This window comes from Nicotiana sylvestris, chromosome 11 (assembly GCF_000393655.2).
Source record: "Nicotiana sylvestris chromosome 11, ASM39365v2, whole genome shotgun sequence".
In the NCBI taxonomy this organism is placed as follows: domain Eukaryota; kingdom Viridiplantae; phylum Streptophyta; class Magnoliopsida; order Solanales; family Solanaceae; genus Nicotiana; species Nicotiana sylvestris.
In genome coordinates, this window is record NC_091067.1 from 64869419 (window position 1) to 64894924 (window position 25506).

Genomic DNA, 25506 nt, shown 5'->3' on the forward strand with positions numbered 1-25506 from the left:
CGTATTTCATGCCTCAATTGTAGTATATATCATACATACCTATTTTGATATAAAATATAAAAGGTAGCTATGGTAAATAATATTTTAAAATAATTTTGATTTATAATAAATAGGGTGTATACCTTTACCATAAGAGGTAAAATTAAAAATCAGCCCACCTTGAGATATCAAAGATGGCAGGAAGCGAATTTATTGTTTGAAAGGCATAATTGATCTAGTACCAATACGTGGTACCTTTTGGGCAATACAATAATGTAATAACTTTGATATTACATTCATCAGGTGAAAAAAGCTTTCAAATATTTTAACCACATATCCTTGGCAGTCAGTCAGTCAGTCAGCTTTCTAACTTAAAGCTACCAGTACCACTCTAACCACCATGTGATACAAAAGAATGTTACACTCAAGTTCCAAGCTTCATGACAAAAAGAGAAGCAGCTGTGCTTAGAAACTGCAGTTCAAGAATTCTGATGGCACAACTATCCCAAGATACAGTGGCCTCACGTGGAACTTATACGACATCACAACACTGTAGAAGCCCCAAGGCCTCAAGACTTAGTAACTATATTTTGTTAGCGGGAAATTATACACTGACAACACCAGACATCCATGGAACAACAACTGGTGCATTTGGGTGGGCATTTCTGTATGATTCAGAATACCGGTCCTTAAAAGTCGTTTTAGGTTTCTCTGCCTGCATTTGCAAATCAAAGGGACCGCTTTAGTCATCATTCTTAAATTATCAGACATAAGGAGGAGAAAAAGCATGGTAGGTAGTAAACTTAAATGAAGGGGGACCAAGAACTAACATATTTCAGCCAGCACTCCTGATGTTTGTGTTGATAAATATCCGGAGAATGGCATCCTGTCTCAGATGGGCAATAAACCCATATGTTGCATTTCTTGTCATTAGGTCCAGCATTGTTAGCTTGATTCAAACAGGCCATGCAACACTCATATGCAGATTCCTTTGGGTGGGTTAGGCCCCACCTGACGGCATCGCCACCGTAATCAGTATGAAGTTCAACGTTACACTCAGGAGGAAGCCGCCTGCCAGCTATAATTTCATTGTCTGGAGAATGGAAGTGAATACTGGGTTAGAAACAAGAAAGCAAAATCTTCCCCAGGGAGCTTGTTTTGACAGAGGAGCAAGTTAGTGACTGAAAATAGTTCATGTTACAGTGCTCTAACTGCACAAATTAAGCGGAAATACTATCTATCCACCATATTTTACCTTCTCCTATCTTCTACACAGAAAACAACTACACTTCCATCGGGAAATAAACATAGGGAATAAAGTGAATAATTTATCTGAATCAAAACAATAAACTCAAGATTTTGACTGAAAAATGAAGTACGTCATTACCAAATTCTTCTTCACCCTCAGGTTTGTCATCATGTTCCTTATTAATTATTGCAACAGGTATCCAAAGACCAATCTCCTCTGCAAGATCAGCCCAGTCAACATCCAAAGCTTGTGCAAGTACACCTGCAAGCAAATTTCCTAAGAACTATTAAATTATCTTGTCAAAGTACATATGGATTATGGGCTGGGAAAAAGAAACCCCGGTTAACATCAGCTTATAGCTCAATATGGAAAGCGTGAACAAAAACTGAGTTATAAAGGAAATAAAAACAGTCATAAGTAAAAGAACGTACTAGCTTCCTCTGGGGCAATAGTTGAATTTGACGTCTTCCTATTAATAAGCCTCCTGGCTTCTTTTAACTTTTTCCTGCGCCAACTTTCAACTGCCTCTGTTCACCAGAAACAACACCAACAATGATAACCAGGAAGAAGTAAATGAAAAACAACAGAAGGAATACTACTGAACTTAAAATGATATTGATGTTCAATATTGACACATTATTCACAGAGCACTAGAACCGACAAAGAATGTAATAACAAATGAAATCAGTAAACGGTAACTACTATATTTGCATAGACATGTATCCTTCAAGTAGTACTCTTGAAGAATTTGCATTTAAGTAGATCATCCAATTTTTGTTGCACAAAAAGACCTTAGTCCAATATAGAATAATTTACTCATAAAAGCAATCATGTCGACTTGTTCAGAAATATTGCAGTTCTAAGTGATATCTTTTGTTGGGAACAGATATATGAAATAAGCATCTTTCATGACATACTTTTGAACTCAATTTATCAACTCAAGAATGAAAAATATGCAGGTCATCTAGTGGCTCCAATGAAAGTGAAACCACAGAGGTGGTGGGGTTGGGAGATCATTTTTCATTAGCTTTTTGCAACTGATGGTGATTGCAGAAAATAGCTCATGGAGACAGAAAAATAACTGCATGTTTGCATTTCCCAGTAACTTACCCCTATACAAAAGTTTAAAAATTAAAAGAATCTTCTTTTACTGCGGTTATTAAAAAAAAAAAAAGAATCTTTTACCGTGATTTTCTCATACATTTTCTTAATCATAAGATTTACGGGCAACAATATTATTATGTAGTTAATGTTATAAATTTGAGTTTGAGAATATGAATTAATCAATGTCCAAACCGATACCGATGATCAGTAAATTGAACCTTGTAAACCAATTCAGATCAAGTTTTCTAGAATGCAAGGAATATCGTAATATTTATTTGCCTCTAACTAGAAAATTCTATGCTGCATAAAGCAAAGGCAGTAGGATTTGGCTCAACACTTTCCAGAACTCTAACAGTCTTAACACTTCTTTAGATGTATGCTAGTACATCAACTCTTCTATTATTATAATTTTTTTGGATATGGTATAAAACCCCAATCCCACAAACCACATATCAAAAGCCTCACAGCGGCCATCTCCCACTTTTGCTTCCTTGATGACTCGACCCGCTAACCTTATGCTTGGAAGTGGAGGTGGAGGTGGAGGGTGGTCCTTCCCACCGACTCTCAGTTCTAGCTCATTTGGTTTAAAAAAAAAAAAAAGGCAGCTCGGTGCACTAAGCTCCCGCTATGCGCAAGGTAAAGGGAAGGGCCGCACCACAAGGGTCTATTGAACGCAGCCTTACCCTAACTTTGGTAAAATGTAAGTAAATAAAAGAAATTGGCACCAAGCTTGCCGAATGTCAAGCCACTGCCAACACCACAATTAGAAAAAATTTATTGCATGCTAAGCTCAAGAGGACTAACACTCGATTAGCATCTACTATCTCCATTTCAATTCATATGGTGGTGTTTGACTGGACACGATGTTTAAGATATTCATTTGACTTATTTATATTACTTGTAGTGCAAGAAAATAGTATGTAATGGCTGAAAAGTTAATTTTGATAGAGAAAACATCATTGTAGATTCTCAACTTTTTGGTATACCTCTTGTAAACGGGAGCTTTTCCCAAATTCAATAAAATTTCTTACCTTATCTAAAGAAATATCACTTCAAAGAACTGCATCTCTTTAAGCCTTTTCTTTTCATCAAACCTTATAGAAGTGCATTGGTTTACTAACAGGTAAGGGTACCTTAATGGGGAGGGATTTTACTTGCTTTTTGTTTCAAATTTGGGGAGGTGCTATCATAAAGATGAAGTAATACCAAGGGAATCAGGATAAGTAGATCATAATGCGGGTGATTTATTTTATCAAATTTTGTGGAGGCGTTAACAAACAGATGCAGTAATACCAAGGGAAATCAGGATAAGTATATCATAATACGGGTGATTTATTTTGTTAAATTTTGTGGAGGCGTTAACAAACAGATGCAGTAATACCAAGGGGAATCAGGATAAGTATATCATAATACGGGTGATTTATTTTTTAAAATTTTGTAGAGGCATTAACAATGCAGGTCTTCTATATCCAGGAACGTTTCATAAGATTAAGGGCATGATTGGAGTTACAATAATTAAATTTTGCCAAGCATAACAAATAATTGTTAACTCATGTTTAACAGTAATTGTCAGGGTACATGAAGACATAGAAAGAAAGCCAGTTGAAGCACCAAGTAAAGTAATGAAAAATATAAAGAACTTGCATAATTGAGGTCGAGTGATGAGAGGCAAAGGGGAAGAGATCGAGGGCAAACTAAGTTTTTATCCTAATAACCTAATAATCATAGAAAATGACCTGTATTAGATACTGAGTTTTGTCTACTATAAATACCCCCCCCCCCCCCCCCCGCAGATGGTCCGTATAAGATTAGAGTATTGTGCTTATAGTAACAAGTGATATTTACTTCTTTTTTTCTAAGAAAAAACAAAGTATAAGTGGAAAATTTCTAAACAAACAACCAATAAGAACACCAAGAATAAATGGTATCTATCAAACAAGAAGGACCATTTACAATATGGAGCTAAGACGGTAATCTATAGGCCCTATAATTAGACTGTAATGAACTACAGAATGAATCAAGTTAACATTATTTGCATAGAAACTGCTCATAAACAGCTGAAGTACCAATTTTGATCTATTATGAGATGATAATCAAACACAGCTCATTCAACGGGGTGGGATCTACTGAAGTTCAACTGGCTCTGGCAGTCTTGACTTCAACTAGTAACCATGTTAGTTGTAACCAAACAAAAATCTCAAATGACAAATGGATAAAGGCATTTGATCAGTCATGAAGAAGCAATTTGCAATAACACCAAAATGACATTTTGGTGGAAAATAATCTCTAGGAAATAAAGAAGCAAGAAGAGTCTATATTATATGCATGTGCAAGAGGTCTTTTACCTTAGCTATCAGATAAAGCATTTTTTTAATAAATCACAAATCTACTTCTAGAGGCTCGACAAAGTGGAGGGGGAGCAATTTAAAAAGTAGCCAATTAAAGTTTGTATCAGTGATGAGACAGTTATAAGACATATTAGTGTAGATCTTAACCAGACAGACAGAGAACGTTAGAAGGATGATTTGTGTATAGAGAACAACAACTATTACTTTTCTCTGATTAAGTAATAATTGTAGTGATATATTGGAGCAATATCTCGTATACAAAAAGCAAAAACGCCTAACTGAAAAAGAAGATGATTCTCAACGAATCTAACCAAATCATCAATGGTAACCGGAATCTCATGAGTACAAAATATTTAAGAAATAGAAAACATCCCCTAATTTGTAAAAATGACCCCCCTTCAAAATCTCTCATACTGCGTTCAAATCAAATTGTCCATCTCTATGCTAAAGGCACTACTTTCTAAGCTCTAGTTCTCATTTTCTTCTAAACCCCTATTATGTATTTAATTACATATTATGTCTAAATCTCATCCACAACTCTATTCATTATCTTTTTTAATTACCAAAAATCTCCAAGAGCCATTGGCACATGGTTCATAACTCGATGGATAATGGGCCTATCACTATACCCTTCTCTATTTAAACACCAAGTTTTTTGTCAGCGGTAAGATTCAAACTAGTTCCGTGCGCCTAACCCACATATCACGTATTGTGCTCTTACCACTAGACCAACGTCCCACGAGCAACCACAACTCTTTTTAGTAAGGACAATATATAAGGAAACCTGGAAATCTATCAAGACGAGGAACCAATCAATTATGAACTTGTGACTTCAGATCCAAGCACTAGATTAACAATCAAGTAAATGCTACAACATTTTAATGAATTTTTCCCCTCCAAATGAAGCAGTTAGACAACCAAGGAGGTGGGTTCACTGGATGTTAATTTGAACTTTCCCATTCAATGCTTGGGTTCAAATTCTTGTGTTCATACTTAGACTTGCATATAATCAAGAATTCAGTACATTCACATTTTAGAATTATCTATGTCATAATATGTTCTGAGTAGGAGAATATTCTATATACATATGTTCTATATACCTTTTTCCTGATGAAGTAAGTAATCATTAAATGGCATCAAGAAGATGCAAAATAAGTAAAAAGAGATGATAATGTCAGCTCCAAAATACAAAAAGATCAGTTAAAAGATCAGGGAGCCAACAAAATCCAAAAAATTAACTGGCCATTGTACGGGTTTGAGGAAATTCCAACTGTATAGATTAACTAAACATGAGCCCTTCAAAGTGTGAGCTGGAGTTGAGATTCCATCAAAATATCTGCAGTTCCTTTCGTTCCAAATACACCAAAAGATAGTAGTTGCGGTCATTCTCCAGATTTTCTTGATGGCTTTGTCCACTCTGCAACAGTTCCAGTATACATAGACTTCTGTTGGAGACTGGGGTTGCACCCAATTCAGTCCAAAAAAAGAGAAAAAAATCCACAACTCTGCTGCAACTAGGGCAGTGAAGAAAGAGGTGACTGATGGACTCCAGATTCTGATGACACACATAACACATGACCAGTGGGATGCTTCTTCTACATAGATTGTCTTGAGTTACACAGGCATTGTTTATGACAATCCATGCGAAGCACATCACCTTGGTGGGACGTCTTGTTCTCCATATGAGCTTCCAAGGCTAGTTTTCAATTATGCCATTCTGGGCACTTAAATGGTAATAGCATGTTTTAACTGTGAAAATACCCCTGCTTGAGTTGGCCCATGACATTCTATCTAGCTGTGACTCTTCTATGTTGTGACCTTCAAGCCTCAACTGAAGCCAATAGGGCAAGGAAGCCATCACACTCCCAACCCTGTAAATTCCTTCTAAAAGTAATGTTCCATCTTTGGGCAAGGAAGCACAAAGTTCAACTTTTTTGGGCCCGTATTTGCGTGAGGAATCAGGATAAACTTCCGGCGAAGGTAGATCTGTCTTTGGGAGATTGGAACTTTGAAGTTTCAATTCTTGATGATATTCACGTCAAGCCTAGTCCAACCAGAAAAAGTGACTCCAGCGAGTTGTTGGAAAAAGGGTATGATGGAGCAGGTAAATCGAGAGACGTTCCTTCCAACCCTAGTACGCACGTGGGCATGCAGCAAAACAACTTTAATTCAAAAATTAAAGCACTTGTTAAACCCTTGGTTATTACACGCAAGGCAAATCTTAAATCTGGCCCACAAATTTGGGCCAAAACTTTGGCCAAAATATGGACAGGAGTTATTATAAGACAGGCCCAAAGAGGAAAACTCTAGTGAAGGAGGCCAAGCTTTTAAAGGAGAAGCAGATCTGGCGGGTAGTTGAGCTGAAACCCAGCCCAACCACTAATAATTTTGATAAATTATCAGTTGAGCCTTGCACTAGTTTAATCGATATTTTACATATGCTCTACAGATGCTGATGACGAAGAAGATCCAACAGAATTTTCTCCTCAATTGCATCGTCAGCCATCGCCACACAGGGAGCTGGCTTTGATGAGTAACTCGGATTCAGATTTTTCCTCTCAATCAATTTCTACAGCTCTTCCATTAACATGGTACGAAGGAGAAACGAGCATGCAGAGGATAGACAGACCAACAGTTGTTGAAACTTCGAAATGGACTAAGATTACAATGGGTAAGGCATGCAAAGCATTCAGGATCAATGCACAGGGGTTCGAGCATGAATTGTTGGGCCTAGTTCTAAGGATGGAACAGAGAAGACAATCTCAGCTACAACAACAAAAGTCACCATCTAAGTTGGGGAAGGAGGGTAAATGCAAAGCGGAAGGGAAAAGAAAGAGACTAATATGTGGGTTGAATTACGATCGAAAGAAACAACAGTTAAAAGGGGTTAAGGGCAGGCATTACCGCTCTGTTTCTGGATGAAATTAAAAATTCTAAGCTGGAATGTGCAAGGGGCGAATGACAGTAGGAAAAGGAGTACTATCAAGTCTCTGGTTCGTAAATGGAAGGTTGATGTAATATGTTTACAAGAAACCAAAATTGAAGACTGGCCAACAAGTGAAGTTTACAAATTATGGGGAAATAGATGGGCTGAGTGGGCTGAGTTGAAAGCAAGCGGTAATAGGGGTGGGATTATAGTGGTATGGGATAGAAGGCATTGGAATAATATTGAGAATATGCAAGGTTCCTTCTCCATCTCCTGTATTTTAGAGAGTACTCAGGAGGAGTTCAGATGGTGCTTTACAGGTATATATGGGCCTCATACCAACCTAGGAGGAGTTCAGATGGTGCTTTACAGGTATATATGGGCCTCATACCAACCTAGAACGGGAGGTCATGTGGCATGAAATTGCAGGTGTAAGGGGTCTATGGGAGGGTCACTGGGTGCTTGGGGGGGATTTCAACATTTGCAGATTTGAAAGGGAAAGACTCAATTGCACAAGGAGATCCAGGGCTATGAGAGTATTCTTTGAAACCATACAGGACTTGTGTTTAATAGATTTGCCACTTCAAGGAGCCTGTTACAATTGGACCAGAGGAGAGAACTGCATTCAAGCTTCAAGAATTGATAGGTTCCTCATCTCCCCTGAATGGAATGAATCCTTCAAAGCAGTGAAGCAACAAATACTTCCTAGAGTGATCTCTAATCACAAACGTATCATGCTGGAAAGTGGTGATTGGGATGCCAGCCCTTCATATTTCAAATTTGAAAATATGTGGCTGCAATCAGAATGGTTTATGGAGAAATTGAAAGGGTGGTGGCAAAGCTACTCTTTCCCTGGTAGTGCAGATTTCATACTCATGCAGAAGCTGAAAACCTTAAAGAAAGATATTACTACCTGGAACAAGGAAGAGTTTGGGAAATTGGAAACCAAAAAGACTAGAGTTTTGACCGAGATCCTAGCACTTGAACAGGAGAGAAGGAATCTCACACAACAGGAGATCACTTACATGATGACTTTGAAAACAGAATTGCAGCAGCTAGCAAGTGCAGAAGAGGTCTCTTGGAGGCAAAAATCAAGGTGTCTTTGGCTTAAAGATGGGGATAGGAATACCAAGTATTTCCAAAAGATTGCAAATTCCAATAGGAGGTACAACAGTATTGACAGACTTCAGGTGGGAGAAGAAATTATTGAGGACAAAGAGCAGATTAAAAAGGAGATACTGGATTTCTATAAGGGGCTTTACACTGAGCAGGAGGACTGGAGACCTACTTTCACCTTCGAAGGCATGGACAGTATCACAGAAGAAGAAAGTCTCAACCTGGAGACAATCTTTGAGGAGGAAGAAGTTCTAGCAGCTATACAGTCATGTTCTCCAGACAAGGCACCTGGCCCACATGGATACACAATGGCATTTTATCACAAAGCATGGGATTTTATTAAGGCAGACATCATGGGAGCACTAAATCATTATCATGATCATTGTTGGATGGTGAGGTCATGCAATGCTTCCTTTATTTCTCTGATCCCTAAGAAAGAAGGAGCCATGGAACTCAAAGACTACAGACCAATTAGCCTTATTGGAAGTATCTATAAAATTGTAGCAAAAATTCTAGCAGAAAGGCTCAAGTCAGTGATGGAGAAGCTAGTATCAAATCAGCAAAATGCATTCATAAAGAATAGCCAGATCACTGATGCCTCTTTGATTGCTAATGAAGTCCTAGACTGGCAACTAAAGAAGGGAGGATCAGGCATTCTATGTAAGTTGGACATAGAGAAAGCTTTTGATCAATTAAATTGGGTTTATCTTATCTCAATACTCAGACAGATGGGGTTTGGCAGCAGGTGGATCAAGTGGATCAAATTTAATATCTCCATGGTCAAGTATTCGGTCCTAGTCAACAGAAGTCCAATTGGTTTCTTCTCACCACAAAGAGGTTTGAGGCAGGGAGATCCCCTTTCTCCCTTCCTATTCATTCTTGCTATGGAAGGGTTAAGCAGAATGTTAGACACGGCCAAACGACTACAATGGATAAGAGGATTTGATGTGGGAGTTCAGAGCAATATCAACATCTCTCATCTGCTATATGTTGATGACACTCTGATTTTCTGTGGTGCAGACAGAGATCAGGTGCTTCATCTAAATCTCTCTTCTTCTTCTTTTTGAAGCACTTTCAGGTTTACATATCAATATGCTCAAGAGTGTGATCTATCCTGTCAATGAAGTTCATAATTTGGAGGAGCTAGCAGGAATTCTGGGTTGTAATATTGGCACACTTCCTACCACGTACCTGGGCCTACATTGGGAGCAAAGCACAACTCTTCAACAATATGGAACAGGGTCATTGAGAAATTTGAGAGAAGATTAGCCTCCTGGCAGATGCAATACCTTTCTATGGGTGGTAGACTCACATTAATCAATAGTGTCCTAGACAACATTCCCACATACTACATGTCACTACATCATATGCCCAGCAAAGTGTTAAATTAGTTGGACAAGATAAGGAGAAATTTCCTTTGGGAAGGAAATAGCACTGAGCATAAGTTTCACTTGGTGAAGTGGAAAAAGGTCATCCTCCCAAAACACCAAGTAGGATTGGGAATCAAGGACCTGGCAATTCACAACAAATGCCTACTGATAAAGTGGCTTTGGAGGTACACAAGAAGAGCAACCTTTGTGGAAGATGGTGGTCAATGCTAAGCACGGAACTCAAGGCAATTGGTGTACTAAACTCACAAGAGCACCCCATGGGGTGGGAGTGTGGAAGTGCATACGCAGATTGTGGGAGGAATTCTCTGTACACCACCACCTTACATTTGGGAATGGACAACAAATCAAATTTTGGAAGGATGAATGGTTTGGGAATTCAGCCCTAAGGACTGACTTTCCTAACCTGTTTCAGATTGCACGTGATCCCGACTCTACAATCTTTCAAAATAAGGACGGCCCCACTTGGAATGTTACTCTAAGAAGGAATTTGCAAGACTGGGAGGTTTCTGCTAGAGGTACTACATGGCGTCACACTAAATGAGCACATCACAGATAAGTTCAGATGGGAATGAGCAAGTGATGGTAGGATATTTGATATGGAGAACCACACTACCACCCAAGGTCATCTGCTTCAGCTGGATTGTACTTTATGAGGCATATTTGACTCAGGAGAACCTTGTTAAAAGGAACTTCCAGTTAGTTAATAGATGTTATATGTGTCAAAAGGATGCAGAAACCAACAACCACCTATTCCTACATTGTAGAGCTGCAGCAGATATTTGGAGCATGTTTTGCTCTGTTTTTGGTATTAGCTGGGTTATGCCTCACAACATGAAGGAGGCATTTCAGAGCGGGGGCAGCTGGAAAGTTGATAAGACCATCAAGAATATCTGGAAAATGATACCTGCTTGTATTTGTTGGAGCATATGGAATGAAAGAAATAGAAGATGCTTTGATGGACTTTCAACTCCTAACCACACCCTAAAAGCTAAATGCCTTTTGTTTTTATTTAGCTCGGCAAATATTTCCCCTGTAGATTCCCCCGAAACATTTGTGAACTTTGTTAGCTCTTTGGATCTAAGTTAGCATATATGTAGTAAGCTAACAGGTGGTCTTTTTTTGCTTTTTGAAGCTTCTATGCTTCTACTTCTTGTAATATTTTGCATCTTCTTGATGACATCAATGAAGCCAATTATTTCATCAAAAAAAAAGCAATGTTCCATCTGTTCCCCTCTCTATTCTCAGCACTAGTTGAATCAGGATTGCAGGCGATCAATGCAAGTGCAGGATGAGAGTCTTTCAAAGCATTGCTTCTCAACCATTTGTCCTTCCAGAATTTGACACGAGTTCCATTACCCACCTTATAGGAATGTTCTGGAAGAATTCATTGTTGTAACTGGAAATGTGTTTCATAGGCCAGTGCCATGAGCTGTTGTAACCCTTTTCGTGCACCAGTTATTCTGAACCCCCTACTTAGCATTGATAACCTCTTTCCAATAGCTAGGTTCATCTTGCCCATATATCCAAAGCCATTTGGAGAACATGCTTTTGTTGTGCAACTTGAGGTCTCATAATATGCCCGGGCCTCCTAAGTGTCTTAGCGTAGGTAGCCTTGTTCCATTTTACCAAGTGAAATTTGTGTGTTTGGCTGCTCCATTCCCATAGAAATGATCTTCTAATTCTGTCAATCTTCTTGAGTACTGAACTTGGCAATTGGCATAGGGAAAAGAGTCATATGGTATGTTGGTATGCTATCAAGCACACTATTAATCAGTGTAAGTCTTCCTCCCATTGATAAGTATTGCATTTGCCAACAAGCCAATCTCTTCTCAAACTTCTTAATAATGCCATACATATCCATGTTACCTTGAATGGTAGTCCCAATTAAGAAGCAGGAAAGGTACCAATGCTACAACTTAGAATACCAGCAAGCTCTTTTAGGTTTGGGACTTCATTAACAGGGAAAATTATACTCTTCAGCATGTTAATATGCAAACCAGACAAAGCTTCAAAAATAAGGAGAGTGTGGTTGAGACTGAGAACTTGTTGCTTACCAGCTTCAGTAATATCAGAGTATTGTCTGCATAGAGCAAATGAGAGATGTTGATAGAACCTGTGTATCCACTCCATTTGCCTGGCCTTTTCCAACATTCTAGTAAATGCTCCATTGCCAATATGAATAGGAATGGGGAGAGGGGATCTTTCTACCTTAGGCCTTTCTGGGGAAAGAAAAAACCAACCGGTCCTCTGTTTACCAATATTGAGTACTTCACTGTTTTTATGCAATATTCAATCCATTTGATCCATTTTCTACCGAACCCCATCTTTTCCAGAATATTGATACGGAACGACCAAGTTAACTGATCAAAAGCCTTTTCAATATCCAAATTCCAAGAATGCCACTCTTACTCCTCCAGTCAAGCACTTCATTTGCAACAAGTGAAGCATGAGAGATCTGCCTGCCTTTAATAAATGCATTCTGTTGTCCAGAGACTAGTTTCCCCTTCACTTTTTTAATCTTTCAGCCATTACTTTTGCAGTTAGTTTGTAGACACTTTCAATTAGAGTGATAGGCCTATAATCTTTTAGTTCAATTGCTCCTTTCTTTTTGGGAACCAAAGCTATAAAAGAAACACTACAGGATCTCACCGAGCGTCCTGTTTGATGAAAGTGTTGCATTGCATTCATGATGTCATTTTTAAGAAAATCCCGGGCCTTTTGGAAGAAGGCCATGGTGTAGCCATCAGGACCAGGAGCCTTGTCCTCTTAAGACTGTAAAATCCTCTTCCTCCTCAAAGGGGAGTTCCAACCATGTTGTATCTTCCAAATCTAAGGATGATAGTCCGTCAAAGTTAGTAACTGGTCTCCATGGTTCACTTTCAGTGTATAGCTTTTGATAGAAGTCCAGAATTTCAGCTTTTATAAGGACCTTGTCCTCTATGATTTCATCACCAACCTGAAGCCTGTCAATGTGGTTGTTCCTCATGTGTGAGTTTGTCGTTCTTTGAAAAAAAATTGTGTTCCTATCACCCTTCCTTAACCATAAGCATCTGGATTTCTGCCTCCATGAGGTTTCCTCTGCAAAAGGTGATCTGCTCCAGCTCTAACTTCAGGTTGAATGCCCTCTATTTTTCATCCTGACTGGGCACTCTTGTCTCTGTTGCCTGCTCTATTGTATTCAAGTCCGCAAGAGCCTGACTTCTTTCCTGTCCACTTGACCATATACCTCCCTATTCCATGTTGTGATGTCCCTTTCAGATGCCTCAACTTCTGAGTCAGAATAAAGTCAGGACTGCACATTACTTGATAGGACTGCCACCAATTCCTCACCATTTCCAGGAAACCTACAACTTGGAGCCACATGTTCTCAAACTTAAAATAAGATGGGTTGCTTCCCAATCGCCACATTCTAAGAGAATAGGCTTGTGATCAGATAAAACTCTAGGTAATGCCACTTGCTTTACAGACTTGAAACAATCATTCCATTCCGGAAAGATTAGAAACTTGTCAATTCGTGACACTTGAAGTTGGTCCTCTCCTCTTGACTAAGTGAATTGGGCTCCCTAAAGCGGAAGATCAATGAGTTCAAGGTCTTGAATAGTTCTAGAAAACTCAGCCATTTCCCTGGAGATCCTGGAACAATTAAATCTCTCGCCTACGAATCTGCACACATTAAAGTCCCCCCTGATAACCCATTGATCAGACCAAAGTCCTTTAACTGCAGCCAGCTCTTCCCACAACTCTACCCTTTTGGGGTTAGTGTGAGGGCCATATACACCTGTGAATACCCACCTAAACTCCTCTTGTAAATTTTCAAACCTACACGAAATAGAGAATTCCTCCTGTTGTGTGTCGTGGCATTTCCAACATCTTTTGTCCCAAAGTATGATAATGCCCCCACTATTGCCGCGGGCTTTAAACTCAGTCCAGGTGACCCTCCTGTTCCCCCAAATATGTCTTGCTAGGTTGTTGGTCCAGTTTACCACTTTGGTTTCTTGCAAACAAAGAATGTCTGGCCCCCACTTTTTAACAAGAGAATTCAAGGAGCTTCGCTTCTGTTTTTCTGTTGATCCCCCGTATATTCCAACTAATAATTTTCACTAACATTCAAAAGATTTGGGTTGAGACCTGCCCCTATCACTGCTGTCACTTAGCCCCCATGTTAACTCTTTTATTTCAATCTCCCCTTTCTTCCGGATCTTTTTAGGTGTTGCATGGCTGGATTTCTGTTGATGAAACTGGACTGCCCTCCTCTGCTCCATTCTCAGGATAATTTCCAAATTATCGTGCTCAAAACCGGCGACATTAACCCCAAATGCTTTGCATGCCTTAAGCATAGCCATTTTTGACCACCTAGTGGCTTCATTCATGGTGGGATTTTCAACAACTTGCGTGTTCATGGCTTCCCCTTCATACAATGGTAGTGGGATAAAGTCGTTGAGCGATTGAGAAGAAAGAAGAGATTCAGAGTCATTTACCCCAAACAACCCTTTCATCAACTAAGTATCCTCCGCCTCGTCATCAGCGTCTAGGTAAGTCTCCAAGTTACCAGACAAAGGTCTGGAACTGAAGTCATGAGCTTGGAGTTCAATTGAAACTGGGTCGAAATAAACGACAGGTTCAAAAGAGAGGGGCTTAAAAAGACATGGGTCAAGAGACCCACCTTTCCTTTTCCACTTCTTTATAATAGAAGCCCTATTTTCTTGTTTTGGGCTTTTGTGTAATAGCCTAAGTCTTTTACCACTGGGGTTTTGGCCCTAGACTTATTAAGGACGGCTTTGGGTTTAGAACGGGGTGGATCAGCTGAGTACAGGGTCATGGGATTTAAAATAAAGCTGTTGACTGATTTGACCGCACGGCTAGGGCAAACAACTGGTACCAAAGAAGCGACCACTGGTTCTTACGCCAAAGAAGCAACCACTGGTTCTTTCACCATAGAAACGACCGCTGGCTCTAACACCACACCTTCTCCAACCGTTGTCTCCTTGCCCGCAACCCCATATTTGCTGCAATTTTCGTGAGGCTCCATCAAAATAAATATTTCACAGCTCCAGTCACTAATTTTTACCTGGCAAGTCCGTAGAGGTTTCACCCCTGTATTCTTAACACATATTCTAGACCCAGAGAACTGGCTTCTATTTTTTGTATCCTTGTCCACCCCAATGAACCTCGATCAACTTGAAAGTTTCCAAAGACCACGCATGTAATGGAACTCCGAAAACTTTCACCCAGATGTTCTCCGATATTGCAGCTTTACCAGTAGAGGCGGTGACTACCAATCCAGAGATAAATGTCTGCCGCTCCAAAACCAGTCCCCTGCCATAATTCTGGTTGCCTCCTTCCTTGACGGGAACTCAAAAAGGAAGAGATTGTGATCCAACGGAGCAATTTTCAGTCCAGCAATCATCTTCCATCTGGATATGAACCATTTGTGAATAATCTCTGTCTTCGGAGTGTGATTAAAAGCATCATTGAATCTGCCCACTTAGCATCTGGTAAATGGGTGGTTATCTTCTACCCCAAAAAAAGTTGACGGTGACTCTGGCCATTTCTGAATATCTGCAGCTTCTGAGTAAGTTTTCAGTTGAGGAGGTGGGGCTGTAAATGCGCACTTTCAATTCCCAAATGACATTGGATTCTCTCTGCAATCTCCACCCAATCGGCGCCATATTTTGATTCAGGAATAATGATGGCTGACTTCCGATCACATAGCCAAGTTTCCACCCTCAGAAAGCGCCCGTAGATGTTGTAGTTTTCATCTACCCTGGAGAGATATATTTCTTGTTTCGTTCCCCATCTTTTGTATAAATTCATTGTCCTCTTAAATGCTTGGTATAGGACTGAACATATCCACCGGAGGTTGCTTTCGTCGACTTTTATTGTGCTTGTAAAACGTCTGTTGCATTCGGTGATAGAAAACCATCTGACTCGACCATCACTAATATTTGCAACTTCAAAAGATTTATCACTTGTAATGAGGATTAACTTATCTCCCCTGTTAAAAGAGAATAAGCTGGAAAAGCCTCGCCGGAAAGATGAGCTAAAAGTTTAGAAAAAGGCTAAGGGCACAATTCCTAAGTCAGAGCTCTAATGCATAGAGTACCCTATGTCCTATATCCCTTAAGGAAACTCCCATATATATAGCCCCTTTTTTAGGGTATAGGGTGGGCCTATTGTCCATCGAGTTTATAACCATGCACCACTAGCCTTTGTTTGGATTTCTCGAATACCCAAAAAAAAAACGTTTTATGTATTTTACCAAAATAATAAGACTCCCTTCTCTCTATGTTCACATGTAGGGGTATTCACAAAAATCCGAAAAATCGAACCAAACCGAAAACCAAACCAAACCGACCAAAAAAACCGATACTTTTTGGTTTGGTTTGGTTTGGTTTTGGTTTTGAAATTTAAAAATCGATCAAATTTGGTTTGGTTTTGGTTTTAATAAAAAAAAAACCGAACCAAACCGAATATAGGAGTAGCTATTTTAAATTTAGAAGTACACCTATATATATGTATACTTTTATACAAAGTTTCAAAAATTTAATAGTAAATGTTAATCGTTTGCACTTTTAGTACAGCTCTTTACCTTTACATTATAGTTTGATTGGTAGTTCACTTTTGTTAAGTGTAAGAATCTATTTCATGTTAAAAATAATATATTTTTAATTGAGTCCTTAAATTATTCATCACTATTTGATTTAATTATCATGAATATATCTTGGTAAATAATAGATTTCTCAAAGGGCAATTGATTTGATAGTGTTACGTTAAAAATGTGGTCGCCAAAATATGTGTTTGATAGTGTATGTCTTATGTTTAAGAAAAAAACCGACAAATAACCAAAAAAACGAAAAACCGACATAAACCGAATCGAGAAAAAAACGACTTAATTGGTTTGGTTTGGTTCTAATATTTGAAAAACCGACTTACTTGGTTTGGTTTCTTTTTAGGGAAAACCCGATCCAAACCGAACCATGAACACCCCTATTCACATGGTATCAACTATGTTACAAGGATCGTCTGATTGGTGTTGCCGGCCTGTGTTAACATGACATAAATGTAGTGTAGGGAAGGTGTGGAGTCTATGTTGAATCTTGTCAAGAAAAATGATGCGGTGAAACTGGTGGACATCAAATACAAGGAAGGAATCTTAGAAAAATTTGCCTCCAATTGGACAAAGTCCACCCTTGGTGATCACAAAGAGAAGAGGAATCGTGCCAAGGAAGCTATGGTTTGAGGAGAGTATCTATGATTCTGTAGCAAATGAAAATAATTTGCTTGATCCTAGATAGGACGTTAGGCTAAGAGTCTGGATTTGTAGTCAATGTTGGGTGGCCACAACCAAAAAAAAGAAACAGAGCTTAAGAGAATAAAGTTCAAGATGTGGATTCAATATAACATGTAAAGATATCACAAAGTCAATTTAATTTTCTCGTGTTATGGTGTTTATCGACTTAGAGAGGGAGAGAGATTGTTCATCAACTTAGAGAAGGCTTACAATAAAGTACCAAGGGAGGTTCTGTAGAGATATTTGGAGGCTAGAGGTGTTCCTGTTGTATACATTAGGGCTATTAAGGACATGCATGATGGAGCTAAGACTCGAGTGAGGACAGGGGGAGGGGATCAGTTGTGATGGGGTTGCACCAGGGGTCGGCCCTCAGCCCATTTCTATTTGCCCTGGCGACCGACACATAGACGCGCCACATTCCAGGGGAGGTGTCATGGTGCATGTTATTTGCAGATGATATTGTACTGATTAATAAGACGTAATGCGGTGTTAACGAGAGGTTAGAGGATTCGACGCAGACCCTAGAGTCTAAAGGTTTCAAGTTGAGCAGGACCAAGACAGAAAATTTGGAGTGCAGGTTCAGTGGTGCGACCCGGGTAGTGGACGAAGACGTGAGCCTTGATTCACAAGTTAACCCTAGGAGAGAAAGTTTCAAGTACCTTGGGTCAGTTATACAAAGGAATAGGGAGATCGACAAGGATGTCACACATCGTATCTGGGGTGGGGTGGATGAAATAGAGGCTGGCTTCCGGTGTTTTGTGTGATAAGAATGTGCCACCAAAATTTAAAAGTAAGTTCTATAGTGCGGTGGTCAGACCGACTATGTTGTATGGGACGAAGTTGGCCAGTCAAGAACTCCCATGTCCCGAAGATGAAGGTGGCTGAAATGAGGATGTTGAGATGGATGTGTGGGCATACCAGGTTAGAATTAGAAATGAAGTTATTCAGGACAAGGGGGAGGACAAGATGCGGGAGGCGAGACTTGGATGGTGCGGGCATGTGAAGAGGAGAGGCACAAAAGCGCTGGTGAGGAGGTGTAAGAGGTAGGCCTTGAAGGGCCTAAGGAGAGGTAGAGGCAGGCCGGAGAAGTATTGGGGAGAAGTGATTAGGCAAGACATAACATTGCTCCAGCTTACTGAGGACATGACCATGGATAGGAAGGTATGTAGGTTGAGAATAAAGGTAAAGGATTAGGTAACCGAGCCTTGTCCTTATTTGTAACAGTAGCTTTAGTACATTACTTCGTGTCATTTGTGTATTTTCGTACTCCTTAACTTCTGTTATTACTTGTTGTTTGCTATTGTTTCGGTTTTCTGATTGCATTATCTACTGTTAGTTTTGTATTTTCGCTTCGATTTTCTGATTGGTTTGCTTGTTGTTGCCTTTCCTTTTATCTTTCCTACGTTGAGGGTCTACCGAAAACAACCACTATGCCTTCTTAAATGTAGAGGTAAGGTATGCGTAGACACTAGCCTCCCCCAGACCCTACTTGTAGGATTATATTGGGTTTGTTGTTGTGTTAGCCTACTTTAAAGAAGCACTTGGACTATACAAGGAGCAAGGTAACAGAAGAGAAACTTACGAGGAACCAAATACAAAAATTTTGAGTTAGAAAAAGGGATTAGTTCATCAAGCAAGTCAAAGTTGGGTTGAGATCATTAGTTTCTCCAACATTCAAGTTATCAAAAGGTGAAAAGTGAAGATAGAGATGAGAAGAATTGGAGCATTATGCACAAGCATGGGAGATACTTATCAAAAGAAAAAATGATGTACTGTCGAGCTACAAGAGATAGAGTTGTGTAGGATACCATTCTCTCTAAATTTCATCAAAAAGTGGTCAACACCTCTTTAAAGTCGGGAGTGATCAAATAAAGGTAGATAATACCAACCTGAAATCAGAAAACTTCCAGATAATTGTAATTCCTTCTATCACCTTATGCATTGAAAAAATTAAGTATCACAGAGAACTTGCACAATCACATCTTTCTTTTTTATTAAAAAGAAGAAGAAAGAAAACTAGCACAATCACTTTCAACCAAAGAAATACTTCTAGCAACCAAATTACAGAAACACAATCACCTGTTCCAATTCAGATGAACTCCTACATCCCATACATGGAGATGATCTTTCAATTTCACCGCCCCAATACGAGAAAGATCACAGATGCTGCTCAATCTCTCCATGCCACACTCTCCCTAAGGGAAGTACCAATAGGGATTTTGAACAAGAACTACACGTAAAGGATCGTGGCAGCGAGACAAATTTAAATGAGGATAACTCAGAGATCATGGACCTAATAAAATTATCCAACCCCTCAGAGATACTTTTTACTAGGAGATCTGAGAACATTATTGATCTAGGATTATTACCTCAAGACACTCCTAGATTATTGAAAGGCCAAAGTAAACAAGGTCAAAGAGTTTTGAATATATAGAATAAACAATAAATAAATAGATGAAAGATGTAATTACAAACTAGTAATGAAGGTCGACTAACGTGACATTTAAAATCATAATAGTATGTCATGGGAAGAAAATGGTTGTCAGGCTTCTCAATGTTTTTGCACATCTTTTCATGATGCAAAAGGAATCACATGGGAGAGTCAAGACAAGTTGGGGATGGTAAGATGTCCAAGAGCTGTATTAAATTGATGTTCAATTTCATGGACCACTTCAAAACCAAATATTTGAATTATTTTTCACGCATAAGTAACTCCTACTATTGTATGAAGTCTTTGTCTAAAGTCTATATTCCGATAGGTCCATGCATTTTTGTCTAACAAAATATACATATTCTCGTGAGCATGGATATAAAACTTAGTCCTACAGACATCATAAATTAACAATCAAAATTCACAAGAACAAAGAGAAAATACAATCATTTGACTATTTTTTATGTTATTATCACCATTATCATCCAAATGCTCATTTGTCCTTCCTCGTTATCTCCCAAATGCATTGATCAAGACCAATTTCAAGCCTAAAGAGTAGTAGCACCTAGAAAGTGTTATTTTGTTGATGCAAATCAGTTAATTTTCTGATGTCTTCGCTTTGATCTTTGTCATCAACCTCAGAGGCTGTTGGCACAACAAATTTTGGATCTTTCTTTTATGGGAAGGAAAAGAAAGAAAGGGAAAATAATAGATAGAAATAGAAATATAGAAGTCAAAATCAAGAACATTTCTTCTATTCTTTCTGGCGCAACAGGAAACTGGCTTCCCTATTTCATACTTCTTGTCACGTTTTTCATACAAGCCAAACAAATAATTGAACACTTAGAAACTTACCTTCCTTTCTCTCCCATTTCCTTGTTTCCAAACATAACATTACCAATCAATCAATCAACAAATCCTCAATCTCAAATCAATTTTTGTCCGCTATTCAGGTCCATTTATAGTTTATACTCCACCACATCCAGTTGTGATGTGATAGAAGAACCTTTTACCCATCTAACACTATACCTGGGTGTTGTGTAGGGAATGCCTAGAAGAGCACGTCCCCAAAAATGTGTTAAAAAGAGGGTTCTTCATAATTAGGCTAATTTTATACTAGTTTTCAACCTACTGCAACCCTCCTTTATCTGAACTTGGGACCGCCTAAGCACTATGAACATAGATGGAACTTTAAATGTAACATTATACTCAATAAAAAAAGAAAGTACGTGAGCACAAATTCTGGAACTTCTGTATTCTAAAGTCACCTTTCTCAATTTCCAGCTTCTTGATACAGCAACTGATTCACTAACACTGTTCATTTGGTAAGAACTGTGCAGCACTAAGATGAGAGGACTAGAAACCGGGATAAACCAAAATTAGGTATTATACCTAGAAGCACTCACGAATCAGGAAATGACATTCTTTTCTATCTCTAGTGATAAGTAATAAAGGAATAACATCCTAAGATGAGGTCACTTCCTATGAAGCATCCTATTAAAAAAAGAAGGAAAGCACAATACGCAAGTTCACATTCATTTATCCATGACCTTTCACTTACAAATATAGCCACAACATATCTTACATATGAAAAAAAGACACCGGGACAACTTACCACGGGAGAGGACAAAAAGAAAAAACAAAAAGACCAGTGCTTGGAGACCAATACGAAAACAGAACACTAAAAGTTTGGAGCACAAGCATCGATAACTTTACAACTTAACTTACAAATTAATATATTGTCTTTTTACCAAGAGAAAAGAACAACAAAAGTTGAGCAATTTGGTCCACTTCAATTGTGGTTTTGGTTAAAGAGTGAAAAATAAACAAAGACATACGGATCTCATCTTGATATTGCAGCTCGCATAACTGCCAATAGCTGGGTGCTCGGACCATACAAAATGACTAATAAATAACTGCAGCAACCATTTTTAAAAAGTTAAATGACTGCAGAAACTTATTCGGATAAAGTTAGCACTTCCCTTTTTAAGGTTTGAATTCAAATAAATAGGATCCCTATTAAAGAGATATCAAAGTTTGCCAATACCGAATGTACTCGTCCCAAGAATATGTCCAGTCAAACAAGTCTAACCTTTTTTCGCCCCGAATATCAAGTCTTCTGGGACCCACTCCAATTATGCTTTAGCAAACTACCTTCAAAAGTAGGTCTAAATGATTTTTCGCCTCATCAATCATTTTCCAAAGAAAACACCTCAGAGACTATTCCAAATAAATAGCAAATAAATTGTATAGATCTCCAGTTTGATTGATGAGCATTGGCCTTGTCATTCTTATCCGAATCTTCAACCAACATGACATTTCCTAGTTCAGCAAAAAGTCTCATTTTTTCTCATTTATACTTTTGGCAAAGAAGGAAGATACCCTCTTGTATAGAGAGTTGGACAGGCTTGTTAGATGAATGAGGTTAAGCCTTGCACTCTACTGTAAATATTTTTCACACCATATTGATAATATTATCAATGAAATCAATGAGGATTATGAAAATATACTATCGAAGTCTCATGCACCTTGTCCCACTCGCTCAGTTATATAGTGACATCTCATGGGCACAAAACGGAATGCAGTACTTTTACTGTCTCAGACTTCTACATGTACCTGAGACTTCTATATGCCCAATGTAGCATAGATCAAATATTACCAGATCTTGCAATATTACGAAAAAGACACGATAATAGAAAGTCCACAATTATCTAGGCTACAGAATGAACAACAAGAAGGATATCCGATGAAAAGATTCAACAATGCAGCTTCAGAAACAAAGATAGCCCAATATCGATCAATTTACTCTGAAACTGAAGGCATAATCACCTCGTTGTGCTGTTGCATTGTCACCGACATTGACACCTCTCAAAGTTGCTAGTATTTCATCAGCTATCTTCTGTTTAATTTGCTGTGGTACTTGCACCACCTTTTCATCAATGAAAAATTCTTCCTTTAATCCCTTTATCTTCACCGGAAAAACAAACATCCCTCATCAAGCCCATAGCCTTAAAGCTCAGGAAAAAAAACAACTAAATATCCGACAATCAGAAAAGGGTCTTACTAGTTTAATAAGCTGCACAGGTTCTAGTTGTTTTCTTATTCGATTCGATTCGTCCATTTTCCTAACCTGATCTGGGGTATACCTAAAAGCTGTATACACATAATAGCATTTATTTTCAAAGAAAAGAAACAGAATCCCCAAATGGGTAAAAAATCAAGAAAAGGGAAAAAGCAATAGAAAAGGCATAAATAAGGACTTACCCCTTTGGGTATCATTGCGAGTAGTGTACATGGATACTGAAGTGTAAGAGTGAAGCACATAGAGAGCAACAAAAATGTTAATTGAACAAACAACAATCGTGGTTCGTTTGTACGAACACCATTTGGCTTCTGCTCTTGCCATCTCCCCCTTCTTCTCTTCTCTGCATCAACTTCTGCTTACCCTCCATCCAATCATCTCCCACCACTATCTTTTAATTCATAAATGTTTAGACTATTTCTCAAAGATTTATGATTAGCTGTCAATAGATCGATAGTATCAATATAAGCCCTTGTCTTCTTTTCCTGGGTTTGGCTTTTGATTTGATTAAACAACAATATATGTAAGTTGTATACTGCAGTATATTTAATAATGGGATTCTTCTCCCCGTGTTGTGGTTTGTGAGGTAATTTTGGTTCTATTTTTCGATAATTAGGTGATAATTTTGATTTACGTGATGTACCGTGTAAAGGTATAGGGGAAGTGGGAGGTTGGATGCGTCGTGCTCTCCTTCTTTCTTTTTTCCCGTCCAAACGCCGCGTACTAACCTGATAAAATAGTTAGAAGGCTGCAAATACCTCACGTGTTGGATCTCTATGGAGAAATTCAAAAATAGTTAGAAGGCTGCAAAAACCTCACGTGTTGGATCTCTACTGAGAAATTCAAAAATAGTTAAATTTACAACCGGTCATTAAAAATAGCCGCAATTTTAAAAGTAATTAAAATTTAGTCACTTTTTACGTAAAAATAAATTTTAATAAAAATGCTGTTCAAAATTCGAAAAAATACTCCAGTATATTATGTTGGAGTTTCAGTATAATATATCGGTCCAGCATAATATACTGGAGATTGGAGCACTCCAGTATATTATGTTGCAACTCTCTGCATGTTGGAGTTACAGCATAATATACTGGAAGTTCATACACAGGTGCACCGATCTCCAGTATATTATGCTGGAACTTTTCGTGTTGCAGCAAAATAGCGGCTATTTTTTAATGACTTTGCAAACGTTGGCTATTTTTGAATGATCAGTCCGAAAACTGACTAGCCCGTGCTATTTTTACCTCTTAAATGGGGCGCGTGTGCAACTAGAATGGTCACGTGAAAAAAGATGGATTTTCACAAATTGCTTGAATTTGAAGAAATCAGATTTCTATGAATTTTTTTAAGTAAAGATGAAATTCCAGGATGATAAAGAGGTAAAATTCTTACAATTCTTGTAATATCTGGATTGAGCACTCTGACGTAACTCTCTCCCGAATAATTACCATAATTTACCAGATATATTCTCCCGAATTACGCCAACTAGCATTAGGTATGGCTCACTCGGATCGCACCAAGGTTTCGCTATCCCTAATCTCACCTTTAAACCCTCCATATTGATCTCTCATATACACTAGGAGTGATGTTGTTCCACAACTACCTAAATATGCACTCTTTCTCCCGAGTAATACATACTAACTAGGCACAGTCGATTGAGAGCTCTTCAATCAACCACAATATAAACGTAGTTGAACAAATAGAGAAAAAGCTACAGCAAATCTATATTAATGTAACAGGAAAATCATCCTCCAATAGGTTCCATCAAAACCCTAGATAACAAATTAGCTATTCATAATAGTATGAATAATAACAATACTAGAATTCATAACCAATAATGAAAATAGGAAGAAGGAAGTGAAAAACTCGTAGAAGAATTCTCCGTCTTGCTCCTAGTGTGTGTCGCACCCCTTTTTTTCCCTCCGCGGAGAGGAAGTCCGGGTTCCAACGTTCATGGGGGAAATAACTCATTTCCTTTTGGGAATTGGGTATTTTAAAGAGTCGCCGCCTAACGGATTAAGGTGCGTTAGGGCACCTGGAGCGATTAACTCTTGGATTGGTTTGCATTACCAGAGATTTAGGGTAAGGTCTCGAAATAACCTTGAGGGGAAGGTGATAGGCACCCCTCGCGGTCCACAACAGTGGGTCCTGGCCGAACTTATACTTGTGAATTAGTCCTTTAACAAATAAGTAGTTGAAACAAATAAAGTATGTTGGACATTGTATAACTCAGATAATAAGACAAGGGATCTGAACAAGTTTTATAAAAGAAAGTTTTAAAAAAATGAGTTTGGAAAGGAGGGGTCCTAGGTTGGTTAGCCTATAGGATCACCCTACGCAATGCCCGGTAAACACTCATCAAAGAGGGGCTACACGTGACATTAGCGCGTAGTCATCATATCCCATATCTACCTTTCCCACCCCTTAGTGGTTATTAAAGCAAGTGTTGGTTAGCGATCTCTATTGTTGTTGTTACATGTCCCTTCTTAATGGTCCTGGAGGATTTGAAGACCTCTACATATAGGGAGTTCTAGACAAAGCCCTAAGGTTTAAAGGAGAAAATACTAAGGCAACAAGCAAGAACACATA

At 38.6% G+C, this 25506-nt stretch overlaps 1 protein-coding gene across 1 annotated transcript; it reads right to left on the bottom strand.

The window, feature by feature from the left end:
• Positions 1–253: 253 nt before the first annotated feature.
• On the bottom strand, positions 254–23637 carry LOC104239282 (uncharacterized). Its single transcript, XM_009793884.2, has 7 exons — positions 23100–23637; positions 22900–22988; positions 22665–22803; positions 1660–1755; positions 1367–1489; positions 810–1072; positions 254–694 (listed from the first exon to the last, which is right to left on the bottom strand). The coding sequence occupies exons 1-7, from the start codon at positions 23239–23241 to the stop codon at positions 584–586; spliced, it is 963 nt and encodes a 320-aa protein (XP_009792186.1). The 5' UTR covers positions 23242–23637; the 3' UTR covers positions 254–583.
• Between the last annotated feature and the right edge of the window lie 1869 nt (positions 23638–25506).